Raw genomic sequence first — 22,639 nt, forward strand, 5'->3', positions numbered from 1 at the left:
TGTTTACTTCTGGCCCTTCTTTGGACACTGCGTTATCTACCCTCCAGACGAGCTTCAATGACATACAACTCTCCTTCCGTGGCCTCCAACTGCTCTTAAATACAAGTAAAACTAAATGCATGCTCTTCAACCGATCGCTGCCTGCACCTGCCCGCCCGTCCAGCATCACTACTGTGGACGGTTCTGACTTAGAATATGTGGACAACTACAAATACCTAGGTGTCTGGTTAGACTGTAAACTCTCCTTCCAGACTCACATCAAACATCTCCAATCCAAAGTTACATCTAGAATTGGCTTCCTATTTCGCAACAAAACATCCTTCACTCATGCTGCCAAACATACCCTCGTAAAACTGACCATCCTACCGATCCTCTACTTCGGCGATGTCATTTACAAAATAGCCTCCAATACCCTACTTAATTAATTGGATGCAGTCTATCACAGTGCCATCCGTTTTGTCACCAAAGCCCCATATACTACCCACCACTGCGACCTGTACGCTCTCGTTGGCTGGCCCTCGCTTCATACTCGTCGCCAAACCCACTGGCTCCAGGTCATCTACAAGACCCTGCTAGGTAAACTTCCCCCTTATCTCATCTTGCTGGTCACCATAGCAGCACCCACCTGTAGCACGCAAAAATCTCTGAAACTGGAAACACTTATCTCCCTCACTAGCTTTAAGCACCAGCTGTCAGAGCAGCTCACATATTACTGCACCTGTACATAGCCCATCTATAATTTAGCCCAAACAACTACCTCTTCCCCTACTGTATTTATTTATTTATTTTGCTCCTTTGCACCCCATTATTTCTATTTCTACTTTGCATTTTCTTCAACTGCAAATCTACTATTCCAGTGTTTTACTTGCTATACTGTATTTACTTCGCCACCATGGCCTTTTTTACCTTTACCTCCCTTATCTCACCTCATTTGCTCACTTTGTATATAGACTTATTTTTCTACTATATTATTGACTGTATGTTTGTTTTACTCCATGTGTAACTCTGTGTTGTTGTATGTGTCAAACTGCTTTGCTTTATCTTGGTCAGGTCGCAATTGTAAATGAGAACTTGTTCTCAACTTGCTTACCTGGTTAAATAAAGGTGAAATAAATAAATTAAATAAATAAATAAATGTGGACAGTGTATGACATGAGTTTTACGATTTGGAAATGTGAAGTTCAAGTGCACATTTGGAATCACGGATGCTTGGCTTGCTTGTATGACATCAAAGCTGTATTTATTATAACCCTCAACGTCTCGTCTTTCAAAATACATCGAGTCATCCTAATTTACAGCATTTCCCTCATTCAGACAAAGAAAAGTGCAAATGTAGGCCTAGTCAAAAGTTTAGTACTTTGCACACAATGACTATCGAGCTTGTGACTCTACAAACTTGATGGATGCATTTGCAGTTTATTTAGGTTGTGTTTTTTCCAATAGGAACACATGAATGACCATATCCCCATAGTGCAGTAGCAAGATACTTTTGAAGGCAGTGAACACTGAACACTAATTTCTGCTGCAGTGTCGACTCTGAGCTACAAGTATTTTTGTCCCATTTCGGCGTCTGTACATTTCCAGGAAGTTCTAGTTAACGCGGTGCATTCATTCAATCATGTGCATTTACGCCCCGTTTTCAGCTAGTAGATCGATAGTTTATATAATACTTTATTAAAACTTCACACTCAAAAATGCGCAGAAGGTCAAGAAGCCACTGGAGATGCTAGGACATACAAAAAGGTAGCTAATCTACTGTACTTCGCTAGGCTGCTGATCTACTAGCAAGGTTAGCTAGCGAGACAGAAATGTCAACACCACTGCCATCTCCTCTCAGATGTTCGGATCAAACTGAACTAGCTAAGTACTACCGCAAGGCATAGCTAGTAGCCTACAAAATTGCTGTACCTAGCCCTGATATTACTATCTTCCATTAACTTTACACTGACTACATGACTTAACTTACATGTGGACACAATGTTTTAGTTAAAGCCATTCCAAGGCTCATTGAAGAGGCATTTTGACTGACACACATGATTATGTAACTATGGCTTTCTGACAGCTGTAATTGCTAGCTAGGTAGCTTATCCACACTTTGATATAACATGTTGACTATTACTCTCCTATGACAGACTGACAGACAGACTGCAGGTTCAGGAGAGACCAGTCAATAACAACAACATCGACCACAACAAGGGGCTAAAACGAGCAGATGCTGGTCGACTGTTACCTCAGTTGGAAAATGTCTCCTCCTCATCATCCTCATCCCTCCCTTTCTGAACTATGCATCATTGCAAAGAGAGGGCCAACTGTTACTGCCAGAAGGTAACCTGCTGCAGACATGACATTCACCTTCCTGCCTCACTGACATTCACTTTCCTCCCTCAGCGTTATTCTTTAATGCGTACATGAGTACAGAAGGCCAATAAAACCCTTACATTATGATTAAGATCATCAGCATTGATTAATTTGTATCTTTCTTTTCAGATGGTGAAATGATAGATATTGGTTTAGGTCAAAAGATGCACCTGATGTGCAAAGGACAAGGACAGCCAGTTGGTAATTCTGCTAGCTTGCCAGAAATGTCAACACAACTGTCATCTCCTCTCAGATGTGAGCCCTAACTACTCTGTTTCCTGTCTAGTCATACTGGATGCCCCCACTGGTATGTCCTCTGACATCTGGTTCCATGTACAAGAGAACAGTGCACTGCTAACCAAGGTAAGGAGAAATACAGTACATCGTTTCAGGTAACTCTCTTAATGATTCAACAGTTCTAGAAGGCTTTTATTTTTGCTGGTAGAAACAAATTGATGGACTACATTCCCTGACCAGAAGATGATTGTGTATGATATTATTGGAACCAGGACAATATTTGCAATGTTTTTGTGACAACTGCTGATATGAAAAAGGCTTGAAAAAATACATTTGATTGATTGATTTTCCCATTTTCCCACCCACAGATGTGCACTTATGACAGAGTGGGACTGGGGTTGAGTAAAAGAGTCCTGCAGAATGAAAGTACAGGGACGGATAAAGTCTCCGTCCAGAGTGGGACTGGGGTTCAGTAAAAGAGTCCTGCAGAATGAAAGTACAGGGACGGATAAAGTCTCCGTCCGGAGTGGGACTGGGGTTCAGTAAAAGAGTCTTGCAGAATGAAAGTACAGGGACGGATAAAGTCTGGGAGATGTCAACCACTGGACGGTAAGCATCTTGTTTTCTCTATCCTGTCATTTGAAAGTTTTACCTATAACTGCTTTTTATAGTGCAATGTAAATTGTTACTGTAAAGTGTTCCCTAGCCTCCCGAGTAGCGCAGCGGTCTAAAGCAGTGCTAGCAGCGTCACTACAAATCCGGGTTCGATACCGGGCTGTGTCGCAGCCGGCCGCAACTAGGAGACCCATGGGGCGGCGCACAATTGGCCCAGCGTCGTCCGGGTTAGGGGTGGGTTTGGCCGGCCGGGATGTCCTTGTTCCATCGCGCTCTAGCGACTCCTGTGGCGGGCCATGCGCATGCACGCTGGCACGGTCGCCAGGTGTACGGTGTTTCCTCCGACACATTGGTGCGGCTGGCTACCGGGTTAAGTGAGCAGTGGGTCAAGAAGCAGTGCAGCCTGACGGGGTCGTGTTTCGGAGGACGCACGGCTCTCGACCTTCACCTCTCCCAAGTCCATACAGGAGTTGCAGCGATGAGATAAGACTGTAACTACCAATTGGATATCACGAAATTGGGAAGAAGAAGGGGTAAAAAGTACCAAAAAAATAGTGTTACCTAATAGTCTACTATTACAGTCAAGATAATAGGTGTTTGATGCAAGTTATTCTAAAGCCCTGATTCTCAACAAGCACACACACCATTCTCTATCAGATTTAGTATTCCCCTCGGCTAAGCGCCATGTGGGGCCACCTCATGGATTGTCCAATCAGAGACAACGGTATCCACTGCCCCACCATCTCCCTGCCATGGCCTGCCCTGTCCTTGATTCTCCCCTAATCTCTTTGTCTGACAAGGTAATGTGTTGTTAAGCATTAAATCTGTCTGAGTGAGGGGTGGATGTCATTGTGGTTGTATGTGGACGGTCAGGTCAGCAGTCTCTGTTACCTTGGGATCTGGCCCAGGCTAACAGCAGAGCAGGCAGGCAGCCGCCGTCTTCTGATACAAGCAATCAATTACCCAGAATTCAATAAGCTGGCAAGCTGAGGGTTTGATGACTGCAATCCTCTCTTCTCCCTGCTGCTGCAGTGAAACCTCTTCATCTCAGCCTCTTCCCTCCTCTCCAATGTTGATTTATTAGTGTAAGAGACCCAACACAACAGATGGCTGTCTGTGGGGAGCTGCATTTCACCTGATGACGCTGCTCCCTCTCTCTTTTTCTTTTGGATGATTTTCTGTTGGATCTATCCTGCTTTACAAGGCAAAGTAGCCAGGGACTTCTTCCACTAGGCTACTTTACATTGGCTGATTTCAAGCGTTTCAATGGCAGTGTTTCTGTTGTTATGGTAGCTGCTGTCTTAGGGGTTGATGTATTTTACTGTGAAAGCGCTTTGTGACAGCTGTGGTTGTAAAGACATACATTTGATGAATTGATTGATGTCTTTTCCCCCTACAGAATGGTGGACAACCTCCACCGCCTTGTCAGGTTAGCTGGTCTAGCCACGCCTCTCATCCTGGTGGGGTCTGACCTTGACACGCTCAACGCCAGGTTCTACAAGCATATCCATGACGCGTGAGTCTCCCTGCCCACCTAGCTACGGAATCTCAATGGAAAATATAGGCTAACTCGTTTCTTGTTGCCAAACTTGCCACAAGTCAAAATATATTGAGATCGCTTAGAGTGATAGGTTCACTCCAAAAGTTGGTTGATATGTTCATATCTCAAAAGTGGTTGTGTAGATTCAGCTTTATGCCTCCATCCCAAATGAAGGGGAAAGCTTTGCACAGTTTTTGACAAACTTTGGGCGTTCTCACTTTCTCATCCTCATTTGAGTTCCATCCTATTCCTTTTCACATTATTGACTACAGTAACTCCAGTACTTCAAAATTATCATCACAATCTGTAGCTAGACTCAGCACTGCATCAAACCCAGGGACATCATAAATTCTCTACCCCCACATCCCCACCAACACCAATTTCTGAGAAACCTAGTGATTAACGCGAGCAGGGAGGAATCAGCCTCCCCTCACGACCCGAGGTGAGAGATTTAGCGTTTCATCAGCCGGGATGTGCGGCAGTTAAGAGAGTAAATGAAGCGATGGTGAGAGGATGACACCTGCAGAATAAAATCTATTCCCCCCTGGATGTGGTGATGGGGTCTGGGCCCATCCATCTGTCTACCAGTGGGCCTAGAGCAGACAGACGGACAACGGGGCAGAGACATCCTTCTCACACTCATTACGGACAGGACAGGAAGGGTATAGGGGATGGGACAGAACAGACAGGACAGGAAGGGTATAGGGGATGAGTCAGAACGGACAGGACAGGACAGGAAGCGTATAGGGGATGGGTCTGAACGGACAGGACAGGAAGGGTATAGGGGATGAGTCAGAACGGACAGGACAGGACAGGAAGCGTATAGGGGATGGGTCTGAACGGACAGGACAGGAAGGGTATAGGGGATGGGTCTGAACGGACAGGACAGGAAGGGTATAGGGGATGGGTCAGAACGGACAGGACAGGAAGGGTATAGGGGATGGGTCAGAACGGACAGGACAGGAAGGGTATAGGGGATGGGTCAGAACGGACAGGACAGGAAGGGTATAGGGGATGGGTCAGAATGGACAGGACAGGAAGGGTATAGGGGATGGGTCAGAACGGACAGGACAGGAAGGGTATAGGGGATGGGTCAGAATGGACAGGACAGGAAGGGTATAGGGGATGGGTCAGAATGGACAGGACAGGACAGGAAGGGTATAGGGGATGGGTCAGAAGGGACAGGAAGGGTATAGGGGATGGGTCAGAACGGACAGGACAGGAAGGGTATAGGGGATGAGTCAGAACGGACAGGAAAGGACAGGACAGGAAGGGTATAGGGGATGAGTCAGAACGGACAGGAAAGGACAGGACAGGAAGGGTATAGGGGATGGGTCAGAATGGACAGGACAGGAAGGGTATAGGGGATGGGTCAGAACGGACAGGACAGGACAGGAAGGGTATAGGGGATGGGTCAGAACGGACAGGACAGGAATGGTATAGGGGATGGGTCAGAACGGGCAGGACAGGACAGGAAGGGTATAGGGGATGGGTCAGAATGGACAGGACAGGACAGGAAGGGTATAGGGGATGGGTCAGAACGGACAGGACAGGAAGGGTATAGGGGATGGGTCAGAACGGACAGGACAGGACAGGACAGGAAGGGTATAGGGGATGGGTCAGAACGGACAGGACAGGAAGGGTATAGGGGATGGGTCAGAACGGACAGGACAGGACAGGAAGGGTATAGGGGATGGGTCAGAACGGACAGGACAGGAAGGGTATAGGGGATGGGTCAGAACGGACAGGAAAGGACAGGACAGGAAGGGTATAGGGGATGGGTCAGAATGGACAGGACAGGAATGGTATAGGGGATGAGTCAGAACGGACAGGACAGGACAGGAAGCGTATAGGGGATGGGTCAGAACGGACAGGACAGGAAGGGTATAGGGAATGGGTCAGAACGGACAGGACAGGAAGGGTATAGGGGATGGGTCAGAACGGACAGGACAGGAAGGGTATAGGGGATGGGTCAGAACGGACAGGAAGGGTATAGGGGATGGGTCAGAACGGACAGGACAGGAAGGGTATAGGGGATGAGTCAGAACGGACAGGAAAGGACAGGACAGGAAGGGTATAGGGGATGGGTCAGAATGGACAGGACAGGAAGGGTATAGGGGATGGGTCAGAACGGACAGGACAGGACAGGAAGGGTATAGGGGATGGGTCAGAACGGACAGGAAAGGACAGGACAGGAAGGGTATAGGGCATGGGTCAGAACGGACAGGACAGGAAGGGTATAGGGAATGGGTCAGAACGGACAGGACAGGACAGGAAGGGTATAGGGGATGGGTCAGAACGGACAGGACAGGACAGGAAGGGTATAGGGGATGGGTCAGAACGGACAGGACAGGACAGGAAGGGTATAGGGGATGGGTCAGAACGGACAGGACAGGACAGGACAGGAAGGGTATAGGGGATGGGTCAGAACGGACAGGACAGAAAGGGTATAGGGGATGGGTCAGAACGGACAGGAAAGGACAGGACAGGAAGGGTATAGGGGATGGGTCAGAATGGACAGGACAGGAATGGTATAGGGGATGAGTCAGAACGGACAGGACAGGACAGGAAGCGTATAGGGGATGGGTCAGAACGGACAGGACAGGAAGGGTATAGGGGATGGGTCAGAACGGACAGGACAGGACAGGAAGGGTATAGGGGATGGGTCAGAACGGACAGGACAGGAAGGGTATAGGGGATGGGTCAGAACGGACAGGAAAGGACAGGACAGGAAGGGTATAGGGGATGGGTCAGAATGGACAGGACAGGAATGGTATAGGGGATGAGTCAGAACGGACAGGACAGGACAGGAAGCGTATAGGGGATGGGTCAGAACGGACAGGACAGGAAGGGTATAGGGGATGGGTCAGAACGGACAGGACAGGACAGGAAGGGTATAGGGGATGGGTCAGAACGGACAGGACAGGAAGGGTATAGGGGATGGGTCAGAACGGACAGGACAGGACAGGACAGGAAGGGTATAGGGGATGGGTCAGAACGGACAGGACAGGAAGGGTATAGGGGATGGGTCAGAACGGACAGGACAGGAAGGGTATAGGGGATGGGTCAGAACGGACAGGACAGGAAGGGTATAGGGGATGGGTCAGAACGGACAGGAAAGGACAGGACAGGAAGGGTATAGGGGATGGGTCAGAATGGACAGGACAGGAAGGGTATAGGGGATGGGTCAGAACGGACAGGAAAGGACAGGACAGGAAGGGTATAGGGCATGGGTCAGAACGGACAGGACAGGAAGGGTATAGGGGATGGGTCAGAACGGACAGGACAGGACAGGAAGGGTATAGGGGATGGGTCAGAACGGACAGGACAGGACAGGAAGGGTATAGGGGATGGGTCAGAACGGACAGGACAGGACAGGAAGGGTATAGGGGATGGGTCAGAACGGACAGGACAGGAAGGGTATAGGGGATGGGTCAGAACGGACAGGACAGGAAGGGTATAGGGGATGGGTCAGAACGGACAGGACAGGAAGGGTATAGGGGATGGGTCAGAACGGACAGGACAGGAAGGGTATAGGGGATGGGTCAGAACGGACAGGACAGGAAGGGTATAGGGGATGGGTCAGAACGGACACTGGAGGCCCACTTCATCACTATTTCTTTCTCTCTTTTTTTCTCTCTCTTTCTGTGTCCTCTCTTTTTCTCACTGTGTTGTCTGTCCGTCCGTCCGTCCGTCCTCAGGCAGGTGTCAGACCTTGTCCTTATTGATCCCATTCCAGAGGACATCTTTGAGGAGGACCAGTGGCAGAAGTACTGGTAAGTCACCTCGAGGAGATGACGGGAGAAAGGAAGAGCAGAGCGACTTTATTACTCAAGCCCTTGACTCCATCCATATTTGCTGTATGTATAGTGGATAGGATCCACTGTAGTTGATTATCTCTGTTGGACAGGAAGCAGCATTAACATGATTAATATGAGGCCAAAGGAACTCATTAGTAGATCCCACTCTCTTTCATCAGGAAGAAATGAGAGCGGAGAATTAGGGAGGGGGAGAGATGACACACATTTTAATAATGAGTCTCTTTTTTCCCTATGCATGATTCATGTCAAGCTGTGGATAATGGACACATAACCCTATTCATATTCATTGTTCATAAATGGCCATATAGGAATAAAGGATATTATGATAATCAGGCAGGACATTAGTGAAACTGTCAGTTATTCATAGTCATCAGTAAACAGCAGCGATTTACATAACAATATGGTAATATGCTGTAAAACAATACAGGTATACATATGAAAAGATGTAAGCTGAAAATTTGTTTGACCCTACCATTTACAATATTGCTTTTCTTTGTATCAATTGGAGGGTGAATGCTACACGCTCTCCAAGCGTAATATCTTTTATCTTTGAACAACAACATTTTATTCAAAGTTATTATTCATGAATAAACACGTTCCATATGCTTTGCAAAAAACAAAAACATTAGTTATGCAAAATTCTTGTAACTTTTCCAAAAAGTTAGTCGAAGTTTTCCATAAATTGCGCTTGGAAGATTCCTGGAATAAGCAACGAATATGCAGGAAATCTGAGGATCCTCCAAACGGTGGGATTTCTGGAAAACGTGAATTTTAGGAAAGTTTCAGGGATTTTCACACCCTAGTTTTGTCTCTGTTATTTCCCTCCGCCAGCATCCCATTTGCTCTGTGGGGTTATACTAGTTTTGTCTCTGTTATTTCCCTCCGCCAGCATCCCATTTGCTCTGTGGGGTTATACTAGTTTTGTCTCTGTTATTTCCCTCCGCCAGCATCCCATTTGCTCTGTGGGGTTATACTAGTTTTGTCTCTGTTATTTCCCTCTGCCAGCATCCCATTTGCTCTGTGGGGTTATACTAGTTTTGTCTCTGTTATTTCCCTCCGCCAGCATCCCATTTGCTCTGTGGGGTTATACTAGTTTTGTCTCTGTTATTTCCCTCTACCAGCATCCCATTTGCTCTGTGGGGTTATATAACATTTCTTTAGTGAGATAAGAAAGGAGTCGTTGAAAATGGCCTAATTTGTACGTGACTATAAGTGGAGCCGTGTCATTTATCAGAGATATGTTTCCAATTATCCTCTGATTAATAGGCATTCATTTCATTTCCCTGCTGCCTAGCAGACTACAGTGTACTGGCTGGAGATCCAATTACTCTGCAGCTTAGAAATCAACTGAGGAAAGGATTGCTGCATGAAGTACATTTATATTATTAGTCTCTGATTTAGATAGAAAACAATAAATATGAATATGTAATATCAACATTACTGAAACCATTTTTATAGTTCTATCCAGAGCCACCGGAGTGTGTGTTTATTTAAATTCTTCAGAACATAATACAAGTACAACAACGTCTGATACAACTCAACATTCATACAACGTTACACATTCGGCGTGATGGTACCTGAGGAGTGCTGTAGTGTAGAGAGGAGACGGTATCAGCGAGGCTGCTCTGCCTGGGCTCCAGGACTTACACGTCAAAGTCCTTCTCATTAACCACGGCTCTCTCCCAAATTACTGCTGTTTTATCAGACAAAATGAATCGGCACCGTCTCCTGAGAATTTCTACTTTTTTATTTATTATTTTATATGGACTTGAAAGTAGAGTGAGATGGAGGCTAGAGTTCGCTAGCCTTGAATCCAAACTGATATGCTCTATTTCACCATTGTCTCAGTTTGGGTCCCAGGCTATATCTTTCCTTTTGGTATTCCTCCTCTGAGGCTAGGAGCCAGAGAGAGTACTTCCTGATGAGAAATAAAGTCAGCAGAACGCCAGGAGTTAGTGGAAGCCCCTCTGTCTAGCCATACAGATTGCATTCATTCAGGGACGTGGTTTTAGTTGGATCCCTACAGGATGAAACGCATACAATGAGTTTGTTTCCTTTGCCCTGAAAATGGGTCTTGTGAAGTTGACCCAATTGTATATGTACAGTGTCTTCGCGTTCCCACTTGACGATATATAGATTGCGTAGGGGTTTTCTGATAGTATAGTATTTAGCAGAATCACATAAGATCTGCAGTCAACCCTACACTCTCCCTAAAGTCTACAGTAGACAATGTCCTACATGTAAATATAACACATTGGCATGAAGGCCAGATTCCTAATATCTACTGTAACAGTCTGTGTTTAGTGTTTTATATAGGAAGGAGATGGGGAACCATAGATACCAGACTTCAGTTTATAATTGGACCTCATAATGTGTGTGTGAGAGAGCCGGTGTTCATGTGTGTGTATTAGAGTTGGTGTATTACAGAAGGAATTTGTCTCTGGAAAATATTGACTCCTATTTAATATAATCCAAAACAGTGGGAAGTATTCTATTTTAATGAGCTTGTCCTTATTGTTTGTTTAATGAGCGTTGCTTGATTGTCAAAACACCATTTTACTCTAGCTTTTCAAATGTGTTTACTCAAACTGAATCCTTTGCATCATGAAATCACTGGGGTATAACTATTTAGAAATAGGCTAATTGCATTCATGAATTTGCTTATTTTCTATATTTCAGATATTCAGGACATTTGTTTTTGTGTTAGTATGACCAACATCTGCCCTCTTCATAATATCAAGTAGAAGAAAAGGACAGTAAACACCTAAGAAGGTATTTACTTTAAAGGGTTCATGGTTGGTCAACCTGCAGTGACATTTTAAATGAGCAAAACCAGAGGGTCAAAGCAATGTGTCTGATAGTGTGGTGGAGGTGATGGAAGCCCCACCTGACTGGCTGTCTCTCAGCAGGCAGACATGAGCTACTGTACCAGCTGGGGTGGTAGGCATGGCCTGGGCATGGCCCAGCTGGGGTGGTGGGCATGGCCCAGCTGGGGTGGTGGGGGTGGTATGTGGTGGGCCAACGTGGTCTAGTGGTGGATCAGTCTCTATGGAAACCTGATAGAGTTATGAGTGCAAATGGAGACTCCATATCACATCTAGCCAGGCCCCATTCATCATCTAATCCGTCATTAGTACCCTGGGCACACTGAGGATACAGACTGTCTCACACGGCCCTGGGCGCACTGAGGATACAGACTGTCTCACACGGCCCTGGGCGCACTGAGGATACAGACTGTCTCACACGGCCCTGGGCGCACTGAGGATACAGACTGTCTCACACGGCCCTGGGCGCACTGAGGATACAGACTGTCTCACACGGCCCTGGGCGCACTGAGGATACAGACTGTCTCACACGGCCCTGGGCGCACTGAGGATACAGACTGTCTCACACGGCCCTGGGCGCACTGAGGATACAGACTGTCTCACACGGCCCTGGGCGCACTGAGGATACAGACTGTCTCACACGGCCCTGGGCGCACTGAGGATACAGACTGTCTCACACGGCCCTGGGCGCACTGAGGATACAGACTGTCTCACACGGCCCTGGGCGCACTGAGGATACAGACTGTCTCACACGGCCCTGGGCGCACTGAGGATACAGACTGTCTCACACGGCCCTGGGCGCACTGAGGATACAGACTGTCTCACACGGCCCTGGGCGCACTGAGGATACAGACTGTCTCACACGGCCCTGGGCGCACTGAGGATACAGACTGTCTCACACGGCCCTGGGCGCACTGAGGATACAGACTGTCTCACACGGCCCTGGGCGCACTGAGGATACAGACTGTCTCACACGGCCCTGGGCGCACTGAGGATACAGACTGTCTCACACGGCCCTGGGCCACTGAGGATACAGACTGTCTCACACGGCCCTGGGCGCACTGAGGATACAGACTGTCTCACACGGCCCTGGGCGCACTGAGGATACAGACTGTCTCACACGGCCCTGGGCGCACTGAGGATACAGACTGTCTCACACGGCCCTGGGCGCACTGAGGATACAGACTGTCTCACACGGCCCTGGGCGCACTGAGGATACAGACTGTCTCACACGGCCCTGGGCGCACTGAGGATACAGACTGTCTCACACGGCCCTGGGCGCACTGAGGATACAGACTGTCTCACACGGCCCTGGGCGCACTGAGGATACAGACTGTCTCACACGGCCCTGGGCGCACTGAGGATACAGACTGTCTCACACGGCCCTGGGCGCACTGAGGATACAGACTGTCTCACACGGCCCTGGGCGCACTGAGGATACAGACTGTCTCACACGGCCCTGGGCGCACTGAGGATACAGACTGTCTCACACGGCCCTGGGCGCACTGAGGATACAGACTGTCTCACACGGCCCTGGGCGCACTGAGGATACAGACTGTCTCACACGGCCCTGGGCGCACTGAGGATACAGACTGTCTCACACGGCCCTGGGCGCACTGAGGATACAGACTGTCTCACACGGCCCTGGGCGCACTGAGGATACAGACTGTCTCACACGGCCCTGGGCGCACTGAGGATACAGACTGTCTCACACGGCCCTGGGCGCACTGAGGATACAGACTGTCTCACACGGCCCTGGGCCACTGAGGATACAGACTGTCTCAGACGGCCCTGGGCACACTGAGGATACAGACTGTCTCAGACGGCCCTGGGCACACTGCCTATGTTTCTTTCTGCCTCTCAGCCTCTGCTAACTGTTAGAACAGCACAGCTCCCCAGAGACAAGCAGGAGAGTCAGGAACCCCAATTAATTGTAATTGGCACCACTGTAAGCGTAACTATTGTTGCTCCGTTCCACTAATGAAGCACGGCTGTCTCGGCCCCCATGTATTTCCTCCACTAGAATCTATAGTATTGACTCAGGGAGGAAGGAACCGCTGCTGGTCTGGCTGTTCTGGGCAGTACAACACTGCCACACTGTGGCCAGGTGGGGAGTTGCTATGTTGGTTTAATGTCTGCATGCATTCATTCATGTCTCTAGTTTCAGTAGTTGTTCATCTCAGGAAGAATGCCACTTTGATTTCATTTATAAATCTTCGCAGCTTGAATGTGACTGGAGCCCTGTATTAGATGTATTTCCAAGTAACACTACAAGGTAGCAATGAGAATAGTTCTATCTTCTGTTTGGTGTGTAACTGTGTGTCACAGGAATCTCCCCATGAATCACTTGTAGTTTTATATTGCACTATTTCTTTTTCTTTTTGACACTTGTGTCTCTGTTTTATACACCTGCAATAGTCCATATTTACTTGTGTAGTACTCCTTGTTCCGTTTTCCCTCCTGTAATAGTCCTTGTTCCGTTTTCTCTCCTGTAATAGTCCTTGTTCCGTTTTCTCTCCTGTAATAGTCCTTGTTCCGTTTTCTCTCCCGTAATAGTCCATGTTCCGTTTCTCTCCTGTAATAGTCCTTGTTCCGTTTCTCTCCTGTAATAGTCCTTGTTCCGTTTCCTCTCCTGTAGTACTCCTTGTTCCGTTTTCTCTCCTGTAATAGTCCTTGTTCCGTTTTCTCTCCTGTAATAGTCCTTGTTCCGTTTTCTCTCCTGTAATAGTCCTTGTTCCGTTTTCTCTCCTGTAATAGTCCTTGTTCCGTTTTCTCTCCTGTAGTACTCCTTGTTCCGTTTTCTCTCCTGTAATAGTCCTTGTTCCGTTTTCTCTCCTGTAATAGTCCTTGTTCCGTTTTCTCTCCTGTAGTACTCCTTGTTCCGTTTTCTCTCCTGTAATAGTCCTTGTTCCGTTTTCTCTCCTGTAATAGTCCTTGTTCCGTTTTCTCTCCTGTAATAGTCCTTGTTCCGTTTTCTCTCCTGTAATAGTCCTTGTTCCCTTTTCTCTCCTGTAATAGTCCTTGTTCCCTTTTCTCTCCTGTAATAGTCCTTGTTCCCTTTTCTCTCCTGTAATAGTCCTTGTTCCGTTTTCTCTCCTGTAGTACTCCTTGTTCCGTTTTCTCTCCTGTAATAGTCCTTGTTCCGTTTTCTCTCCTGTAATAGTCCTTGTTCCGTTTTCTCTCCTGTAATAGTCCTTGTTCCGTTTTCTCTCCTGTAATAGTCCTTGTTCCGTTTCCTCTCCTGTAATAGTCCTTGTTCCGTTTTCCCTCCTGTAATAGTCCTTGTTCCGTTTTCTCTCCTGTAATAGTCCTTGTTCCGTTTTCCCTCCTGTAATAGTCCTTGTTCCGTTTTCTCTCCTGTAATAGTCCTTGTTCTGTTTTCTCTCCTGTAATAGTCCTTGTTCCGTTTTCTCTCCTGTAATAGTCCTTGTTCCGTTTTCTCTCCTGTAATAGTCCTTGTTCCGTTTTCTCTCCTGTAATAGTCCTTGTTCCGTTTTCTCTCCCGTAATAGTCCTTGTTCCGTTTTCTCTCCCGTAATAGTCCATGTTCCGTTTTCTCTCCTGTAATAGTCCTTGTTCCGTTTTCTCTCCTGTAATAGTCCTTGTTCCGTTTCCTCTCCTGTAGTACTCCTTGTTCCGTTTTCTCTCCTGTAATAGTCCTTGTTCCGTTTTCTCTCCTGTAATAGTCCTTGTTCCGTTTTCTCTCCTGTAATAGTCCTTGTTCCGTTTTCTCTCCTGTAGTACTCCTTGTTCCGTTTTCTCTCCTGTAGTACTCCTTGTTCCGTTTTCTCTCCTGTAATAGTCCTTGTTCCGTTTTCTCTCCTGTAATAGTCCTTGTTCCGTTTTCTCTCCTGTAGTACTCCTTGTTCCGTTTTCTCTCCTGTAATAGTCCTTGTTCCGTTTTCTCTCCTGTAATAGTCCTTGTTCCGTTTTCTCTCCTGTAATAGTCCTTGTTCCGTTTTCTCTCCTGTAATAGTCCTTGTTCCCTTTTCTCTCCTGTAATAGTCCTTGTTCCCTTTTCTCTCCTGTAATAGTCCTTGTTCCGTTTTCTCTCCTGTAGTACTCCTTGTTCCGTTTTCTCTCCTGTAATAGTCCTTGTTCCGTTTTCTCTCCTGTAATAGTCCTTGTTCCGTTTTCTCTCCTGTAATAGTCCTTGTTCCGTTTTCTCTCCTGTAATAGTCCTTGTTCCGTTTCCTCTCCTGTAATAGTCCTTGTTCCGTTTTCCCTCCTGTAATAGTCCTTGTTCCGTTTTCTCTCCTGTAATAGTCCTTGTTCCGTTTTCTCTCCTGTAATAGTCCTTGTTCCGTTTTCTCTCCTGTAATAGTCCTTGTTCCGTTTTCCCTCCTGTAATAGTCCTTGTTCCGTTTTCTCTCCTTTAATAGTCCATGTTCCGTTTTTTCTCCTGTAATAGTCCTTGTTCCGTTTTCTCTCCTGTAATAGTCCTTGTTCCGTTTTCTCTCCTGTAATAGTCCTTGTTCCGTTTTCTCTCCTGTAATAGTCCTTGTTCCGTTTTCCCTCCTGGAATAGTCCTTGTTCCGTTTTCCCTCCCGTAATAGTCCTTGTTCCGTTTTCTCTCCCGTAATAGTCCTTGTTCCGTTTCCTCTCCCGTAATAGTCCTTGTTCCGTTTTCTCTCCCGTAATAGTCCTTGTTCCGTTTTCTCTCCCGTAGTACTCCTTGTTCCGTTTTCTCTCCTGTAATAGTCCTTGTTCCGTTTTCTCTCCCGTAATAGTCCTTGTTCCGTTTTCTCTCCCGTAATAGTCCTTGTTCCGTTTTCTCTCCCGTAATAGTCCTTGTTCCGTTTTCTCTCCCGTAATAGTCCATGTTCCGTTTTCTCTCCCGTAATAGTCCTTGTTTCGTTTTCTCTCCCGTAATAGTCCTTGTTCCGTTTTCTCTCCCGTAATAGTCCTTGTTCCGTTTTCTCTCCCGTAATAGTCCTTGTTCCGTTTCCTCTCCTGTAATAGTCCTTGTTCCGTTTCCTCTCCTGTAATAGTCCTTGTTCCGTTTCCTCTCCTGTAATAGTCCTTGTTCCGTTTTCTCTCCTGTAATAGTCCTTGTTCCGTTTTCTCTCCTCTAATAGTCCTTGTTCCGTTTTCCCTCGTGTAATAGTCCTTGTTCCCTTTTCCCTCGTGTAATAGTCCTTGTTCCCTTTTCTCTCCTGTAATAGTCCTTGTTCCCTTTTCTCTCCTGTAATAGTCCTTGTTCCCTTTTCTCTCCTGTAATAGTCCTTGTTCCCTTTTCTCTCCTGTAATAGTCCTTGTTCCCTTTTCTCTCCTGTAATAGTCCTTGTTCCCTTTTCTCTCCTGTAATAGTCCTTGTTCCCTTTTCTCTCCTGTAATAGTCCTTGTTCCCTTTTCTCTCCTGTAATAGTCCTTGTTCCCCTTTTCTCTCCTGTAATAGTCCTTGTTCCCCTTTTCTCTCCTGTAATAGTCCTTGTTCCCCTTTTCTCTCCTGTAATAGTCCTTGTTCCCCTTTTCTCTCCTGTAATAGTCCTTGTTCCCCTTTTCTCTCCTGTAATAGTCCTTGTTCCCCTTTTCTCTCCTGTAATAGTCCTTGTTCCCTTTTCTCTCCTGTAATAGTCCTTGTTCCCTTTTCTCTCCTGTAATAGTCCTTGTTCCCTTTTCTCTCCTGTAATAGTCCTTGTTCCCTTTTCTCTCCTGTAATAGTCCTTGTTCCCTTTTCTCTCCTGTAATAGTCCTTGTTCCCTTTTCTCTCCTGTAATAGTTGCAGGTTGATGTTTATTTTCATGAATCTTGACCAGGAGGCAGAACTGACCCATTCCGCTAGATGGGCCAGCTGCAAAGTTAAAATTGGCCATATCGTAAAAATGTATGAAAACCACAATGTGCTTTTTGGATGTAATTTAAGATCATGGTTAGGCATTAGGCTTAACAGTGTGGTTAGGGTTATGTTTCAAATCAGATTGTATGAATCTGTGGCTGTACCAGCTAGTGACCACTCTGCAGCGCTGCCTCCAGGGCAACATTCATGACAATAAAATGCCAACCTGCTTAATAATCCATGTTCTGTGTTCTATGTTCTTTGCTACTCGTGTAATAGTCCATGTTCTACATTCTAACCTACTTAACAGTCCCTTTTCTGTGTTGTAATGTAATTGTCCATGTTCTGTGTTCTCTCCTAGTCATGTAATAGAACATGTTCTACTCGTGTAATATTCTGTTTTGTCTGTGAGCTCCCTCTCAGGTAATGGAGGTCCTGCATATGGAATGACATGCTAATGAGGCAGGGCCTTCTTATCTTGTCGGGGGGCCAAATTCTGACGTTGAATTGTGTCAGTTGTAACAAAAGTAACAGAGCGTCTATTCAGCCTGCACTAATCCAGATGAGAAAATCAAACAGCAGAAAGTCCGCCGCACAAACTCATTTCATCACGTTATTCATTTAGATATTGCCTTGCCGCTCCTGAGGAGGAAGGGGAAAGAAGAGCTCTCTGAAATGACCAACATGGCTGAGGTGTTTTGCTCTACATGGTTCCTTCACTCCCTCTCCCCTCTTATCGCCTTAATTCATCCCGCCAATCTGGGCTGTCTTTACCCACTAAATTTCCCTTTGACACGCATGCCTTCTCTCACATAATCCTCCCTCCCGGGCAGAATTAAAAATTGAGAAAAAGAGGAGGGAATAGCAAGGGACAGGACAGGTGGCTGGAGAATCCTTGAAATAATGCCACTGACAGAGCAATGATTTGACCAGATTCAAACAGGGGCTGATAGACTTTTTATGGAGAGGAAAAGGTGACAGGTGGAAATGTGTGGAGACAGAGAAGTCCCTAAAGAGCCAGGTTATAAGAGTCCCTTCTAAATTGTGGGGCGAGAATGACTTCAGGTGCGAAATAGTGGCAAGGAAGATGATAGAATGTCTGATTTGAAGAAAAAAATGGTCTGTGAAGGGCTGAAATTGAGAAAGGTAGCAGCAACTATTTTCCTGTCTGCTGCCACCATTAAACTTTTGTCTATTTGTGACCTCTTCCTAACGGCCCTGCTACCATGCAGCCATTAGGGGTCCGGCGTTGCCATCAGCCATTTTGGTTGGTTGCTGTGTAGCAGGTAGAACGTCCCATTGACGGCACGTGTATTGTTACTGAAGTTTAAGACTGGAAGACTGTTAACATTTGTTTCTCCAAATACCTGAGGCCCAATCAGGTTAAAGCCTCGTCTAGACGTCAGGTTACAGCCTCGTCTAGACGTCAGGTTACAGCCTCGTCTAGACGTCAGGTTACAGCCTCGTCTACACGTCAGGTTACAGCCTCGTCTACACGTCAGGTTACAGCCTCGTCTACACGCCGGTTTACAGCCTCGTCTACACGCCGGTTTACAGCCTCGTCTACACGCCGGTTTACAGCCTCGTCTACACGTCAGGTTACAGCCTCGTCTACACGTCAGGTTACAGCCTCGTCTACACGTCAGGTTACAGCCTCGTCTACACGTCAGGTTACAGCCTCGTCTACACGTCAGGTTACAGCCTCGTCTACACGTCAGGTTACAGCCTCGTCTACACGTCAGGTTACAGCCTCGTCTACACGTCAGGTTACAGCCTCGTCTACACGTCAGGTTACAGCCTCGTCTACACGTCAGGTTACAGCCTCGTCTACACGTCAGGTTACAGCCTCGTCTACACGTCAGGTTACAGCCTCGTCTACACGTCAGGTTACAGCCTCGTCTACACGTCAGGTTACAGCCTCGTCTACACGTCAGGTTACAGCCTCGTCTACACGTCAGGTTACAGCCTCGTCTACACGTCAGGTTACAGCCTCGTCTACACGTCAGGTTACAGCCTCGTCTACACGTCAGGTTACAGCCTCGTCTACACGTCAGGTTACAGCCTCGTCTACACGTCAGGTTACAGCCTCGTCTACACGTCAGGTTACAGCCTCGTCTACACGTCAGGTTACAGCCTCGTCTACACGTCAGGTTACAGCCTCGTCTACACGTCAGGTTACAGCCTCGTCTACACGTCAGGTTACAGCCTCGTCTACACGTCAGGTTACAGCCTCGTCTACACGTCAGGTTACAGCCTTATAAGGATTTACATCCTTTGACAAAATGTAATATCTCAACACGTGGGAAATAACAAGCCAATGTTGACTAGAGGTGAAGGCTGTGGGGTGAGCACCATGGGTTGGGGGGTGTGAACTCTAGGTTGGGGCCTGACTGGAGGCTGTGGGTCTGACTAGCACTGTGGGGTGGGCTGGGGCATGGGCCTTAGGGCTGTGTCTTGAGGCTGTGGGCCTAGCAGTTGGGTGAGGGCTGTGGGGATAGCTGTGAGGCTCAGAGCTGTGGGGTGGGTTGGTTGAGAGCTAGGGCTGGGGGTGCACTGAGGGCAAGGGCTCAGGGCTGTGGGTGGTCTGAGCAAAGTGGATGGGTGGGCTGAACACTAGGGGTGGCGGAGGGGGGCAGCTGTGAGGCGGACCTCACTATTGATTGGGCTCTGCAGGCTGAGACCAGCCAATTCGAAGCACCAGTGAGCCGAGACCGATTGGCCCTCCTGAGTTACAAAATCCCTGTGCTGCTCTCCTCATTTGCCCCAAAAAATATCTCTCATTCTCTCCTGTCAAAACGCCTGTTAGAGAAAGTTTGGAATTTTGGCTGAAAATACATATTTATTAATATCATATTTCTAATGAATATTCCCAATAGGTCTGTTTTTAGACCGATGCGACATTGTCTATATGTAACACTGTTGTAACCAAGATTGTTCAGAATAAACACATCGCTATGATGTTGTAGTTGAAACTAAGGTCAAGGACTGTGCTAGCCTCATCTCTCCCCTACAATCTCTCAGCTTAGAGGACTTATTGCTGCTGGCCTAAAGAACAGTGAAACACAGCCTAAAGAACAGTGAAACACAGCCTAAAGAACAGTGAAACACAGCCTAAAGAACAGTGAAACACAGCCTAAAGAACAGTGAAACACAGCCTAAAGAACAGGGAAACACAGCCTAAAGAACAGTGAAACAGCCTAAAGAACAGTGAAACACAGCCTAAAGAACAGTGAAACACAGCCTAAAGAACAGTGAAACACAGCCTAAAGAACAGTGAAACACAGCCTAAAGAACAGTGAAACACAGCCTAAAGAACAGTGAAACACAGCCTAAAGAACAGGGAAACACAGCCTAAAGAACAGTGAAACACAGCCTAAAGAACAGTGAAACACAGCCTAAAGAACAGTGAAACACAGCCTAAAGAACAGGGAAACACAGCCTAAAGAAAAGGGAAACACAGCCTAAAGAACAGGGAAACACAGCCTAAAGAACAGGGAAACACAGCCTAAAGAACAGGGAAACACAGCCTAAAGAACAGGGAAACACAGCCTAAAGAACAGGGAAACACAGCCTAGCCTAGGGCTGTTTTCTAATCATACTCCATTCTCGTCAGTATTGAAACATTGCATTTGGGGATCATTTCATATCAGGATTGGAAATCCATTTAAATTATTGTCTGTTAAAGGAAGAGGCATGCAATTACACTGAACAAAAATATAAACACAAAACATGCAACAATTTTACTGAGTTACAGTTCATATAAGGAAATCAGTCAATTGAAATAAATTCATTAGGGCCTAGTCTATGGATTTCACATGACTGGGAATACAGATATGCATCTGTTGGTCACAGATACTTTAAAAATAAAAAGGTAGGGGGGGTGGATCAGAAAACCAGTCAGTATCTGGGCAAGATCCTGGTGAAGACGACGAGCACGCAGATGAGCTTTCCTGAGGCGGTTTCTGACCGTTTTCAAAAATGGGACGCTCCCTCAACTTGAGACAACTGTGGCATAGTGTTGAGTGACAACTGCACATTTTAGAGTGGCCCTTTATTGTTCCCAGCACAAGGTGCACCTGCGTAATGATCATGCTGTTTAATCAGCTTCTTGATTATCTTTGCAAAGGAGAAATATTCACTAACAGGTATGTAAACAAATTTGTGCACAGAATTTGAGAGAGAGAAGCTTTTTGTATGGACCATTTCTGTGATTTTTTTTTAAAATTTCAGCTCATGAAACATGACCAACACTTTACATGTTGTTTATATTTTTGTTCAGTGTATATCAAGAAATGTTTTGCAGTTAGGTTTTCAAATATATTGAATTTGGCCATTGGTGCCCACTAAAAAAAAGTAATAAGCATGACGTCTCTGAGTCAGGTAGTTGTTGGGATGGTGTTGCTAAGCTTTTCATTCCTGACAGTCTGATATTGTGTATTGTGTGTTTGTCTCTAGGTACTCTGTGTGTGTGTGTGTGTGTGTGTGTTTGTTGTGTGTGTGTGTGTTTGTTGTGTATTTGTCTCTATAGTTAGTCACATGTTGTTCTGTGTCTCTATAGTTACAGTCACATGTTGTTGTGTTCTGTGTCTCTATAGTTAGTCACATGTTGTTGTGTTCTGTGTCTCTATAGTTACAGTCACATGTTGTTGTGTTCTGTCTCTATAGGTACAGTCACATATTGTTGTTCTGTGTCTCTATAGTTAGTCACATGGTGTTGTGTTCTGTGTCTCTATAGTTAGTCACATGGTGTTGTGTTCTGTGTCTCTATAGTTGTGTTCTGTGTCTCTGTAGTTAGTCACATGGTGTTGTGTTCTGTGTCTCTATAGTTGTGTTCTGTGTCTCTATAGTTAGTCACATGTTGTTGTGTTCTGTGTCTCTATAGTTAGTCACATGGTGTTGTGTTCTGTGTCTCTATAGGTACAGTCACATGTTGTTGTGTTCTGTGTCTCTATAGTTGTGTTCTGTGTCTCTATAGTTACAGTCACATGTTGTTGTGTTCTGTGTCTCTATAGTTACAGTCACATGGTGTTGTGTTCTGTGTCTCTATAGGTACAGTCACATGTTGTTGTGTTCTGTGTCTCTATAGTTACAGTCACATGTTGTGTTCTGTGTCTCTATAGGTACAGTCACATGTTGTTGTGTTCTGTGTGTCTATAGGTACAGTCACATGTTGTTGTGTTCTGTGTCTCTATAGTTACAGTCACATGTTGTTGTGTTCTGTGTCTCTATAGTTACAGTCACATGTTGTTGTGTTCTGTGTCTCTATAGGTACAGTCACATGTTGTTGTGTTCTGTGTGTCTATAGGTACAGTCACATGTTGTTGTGTTCTGTGTCTCTATAGGTACAGTCACATGTTGTTGTGTTCTGTGTCTCTATAGTTACAGTCACATGTTGTTGTGTTCTGTGTGTCTATAGGTACAGTCACATGTTGTTGTGTTCTGTGTCTCTATAGGTACAGTCACAT

General features: G+C 46.3%; 1 protein-coding gene across 1 annotated transcript; it reads left to right on the plus strand.

Annotated features, from left to right (window-relative positions):
• Nucleotides 1-4,610: 4,610 nt before the first annotated feature.
• LOC115176488 (prisilkin-39-like) lies at nucleotides 4,611-19,673 on the plus strand. The gene is made up of 5 exons (XM_029736526.1): nucleotides 4,611-4,726; nucleotides 8,452-8,526; nucleotides 17,587-17,597; nucleotides 18,629-18,652; nucleotides 18,773-19,673. The coding sequence occupies exons 1-5, from the start codon at nucleotides 4,611-4,613 to the stop codon at nucleotides 19,450-19,452; spliced, it is 906 nt and encodes a 301-aa protein (XP_029592386.1). The 3' UTR covers nucleotides 19,453-19,673.
• The last annotated feature ends 2,966 nt before the right edge of the window (nucleotides 19,674-22,639 follow it).

This window comes from Salmo trutta, chromosome 37 (assembly GCF_901001165.1).
Source record: "Salmo trutta chromosome 37, fSalTru1.1, whole genome shotgun sequence".
NCBI classification, from domain to species: Eukaryota; Metazoa; Chordata; class Actinopteri; order Salmoniformes; family Salmonidae; genus Salmo; species Salmo trutta.

Coding starts and splice junctions, on each gene's coding strand:
- LOC115176488 (XM_029736526.1), top strand. CDS start 4,611: ATGGTGGACAACCTCCACCGCCTTGTCAGGTTAGCTGGTCTAGCCACG. Junction 4,727..8,451: donor TACAAGCATATCCATGACGC/GTGAGTCTCCCT, acceptor GTCCGTCCTCAG/GCAGGTGTCAGACCTTGTCC. Junction 18,653..18,772: donor CAGCCTCGTCTACACGTCAG/GTTACAGCCTCG, acceptor TCTACACGTCAG/GTTACAGCCTCGTCTACACG.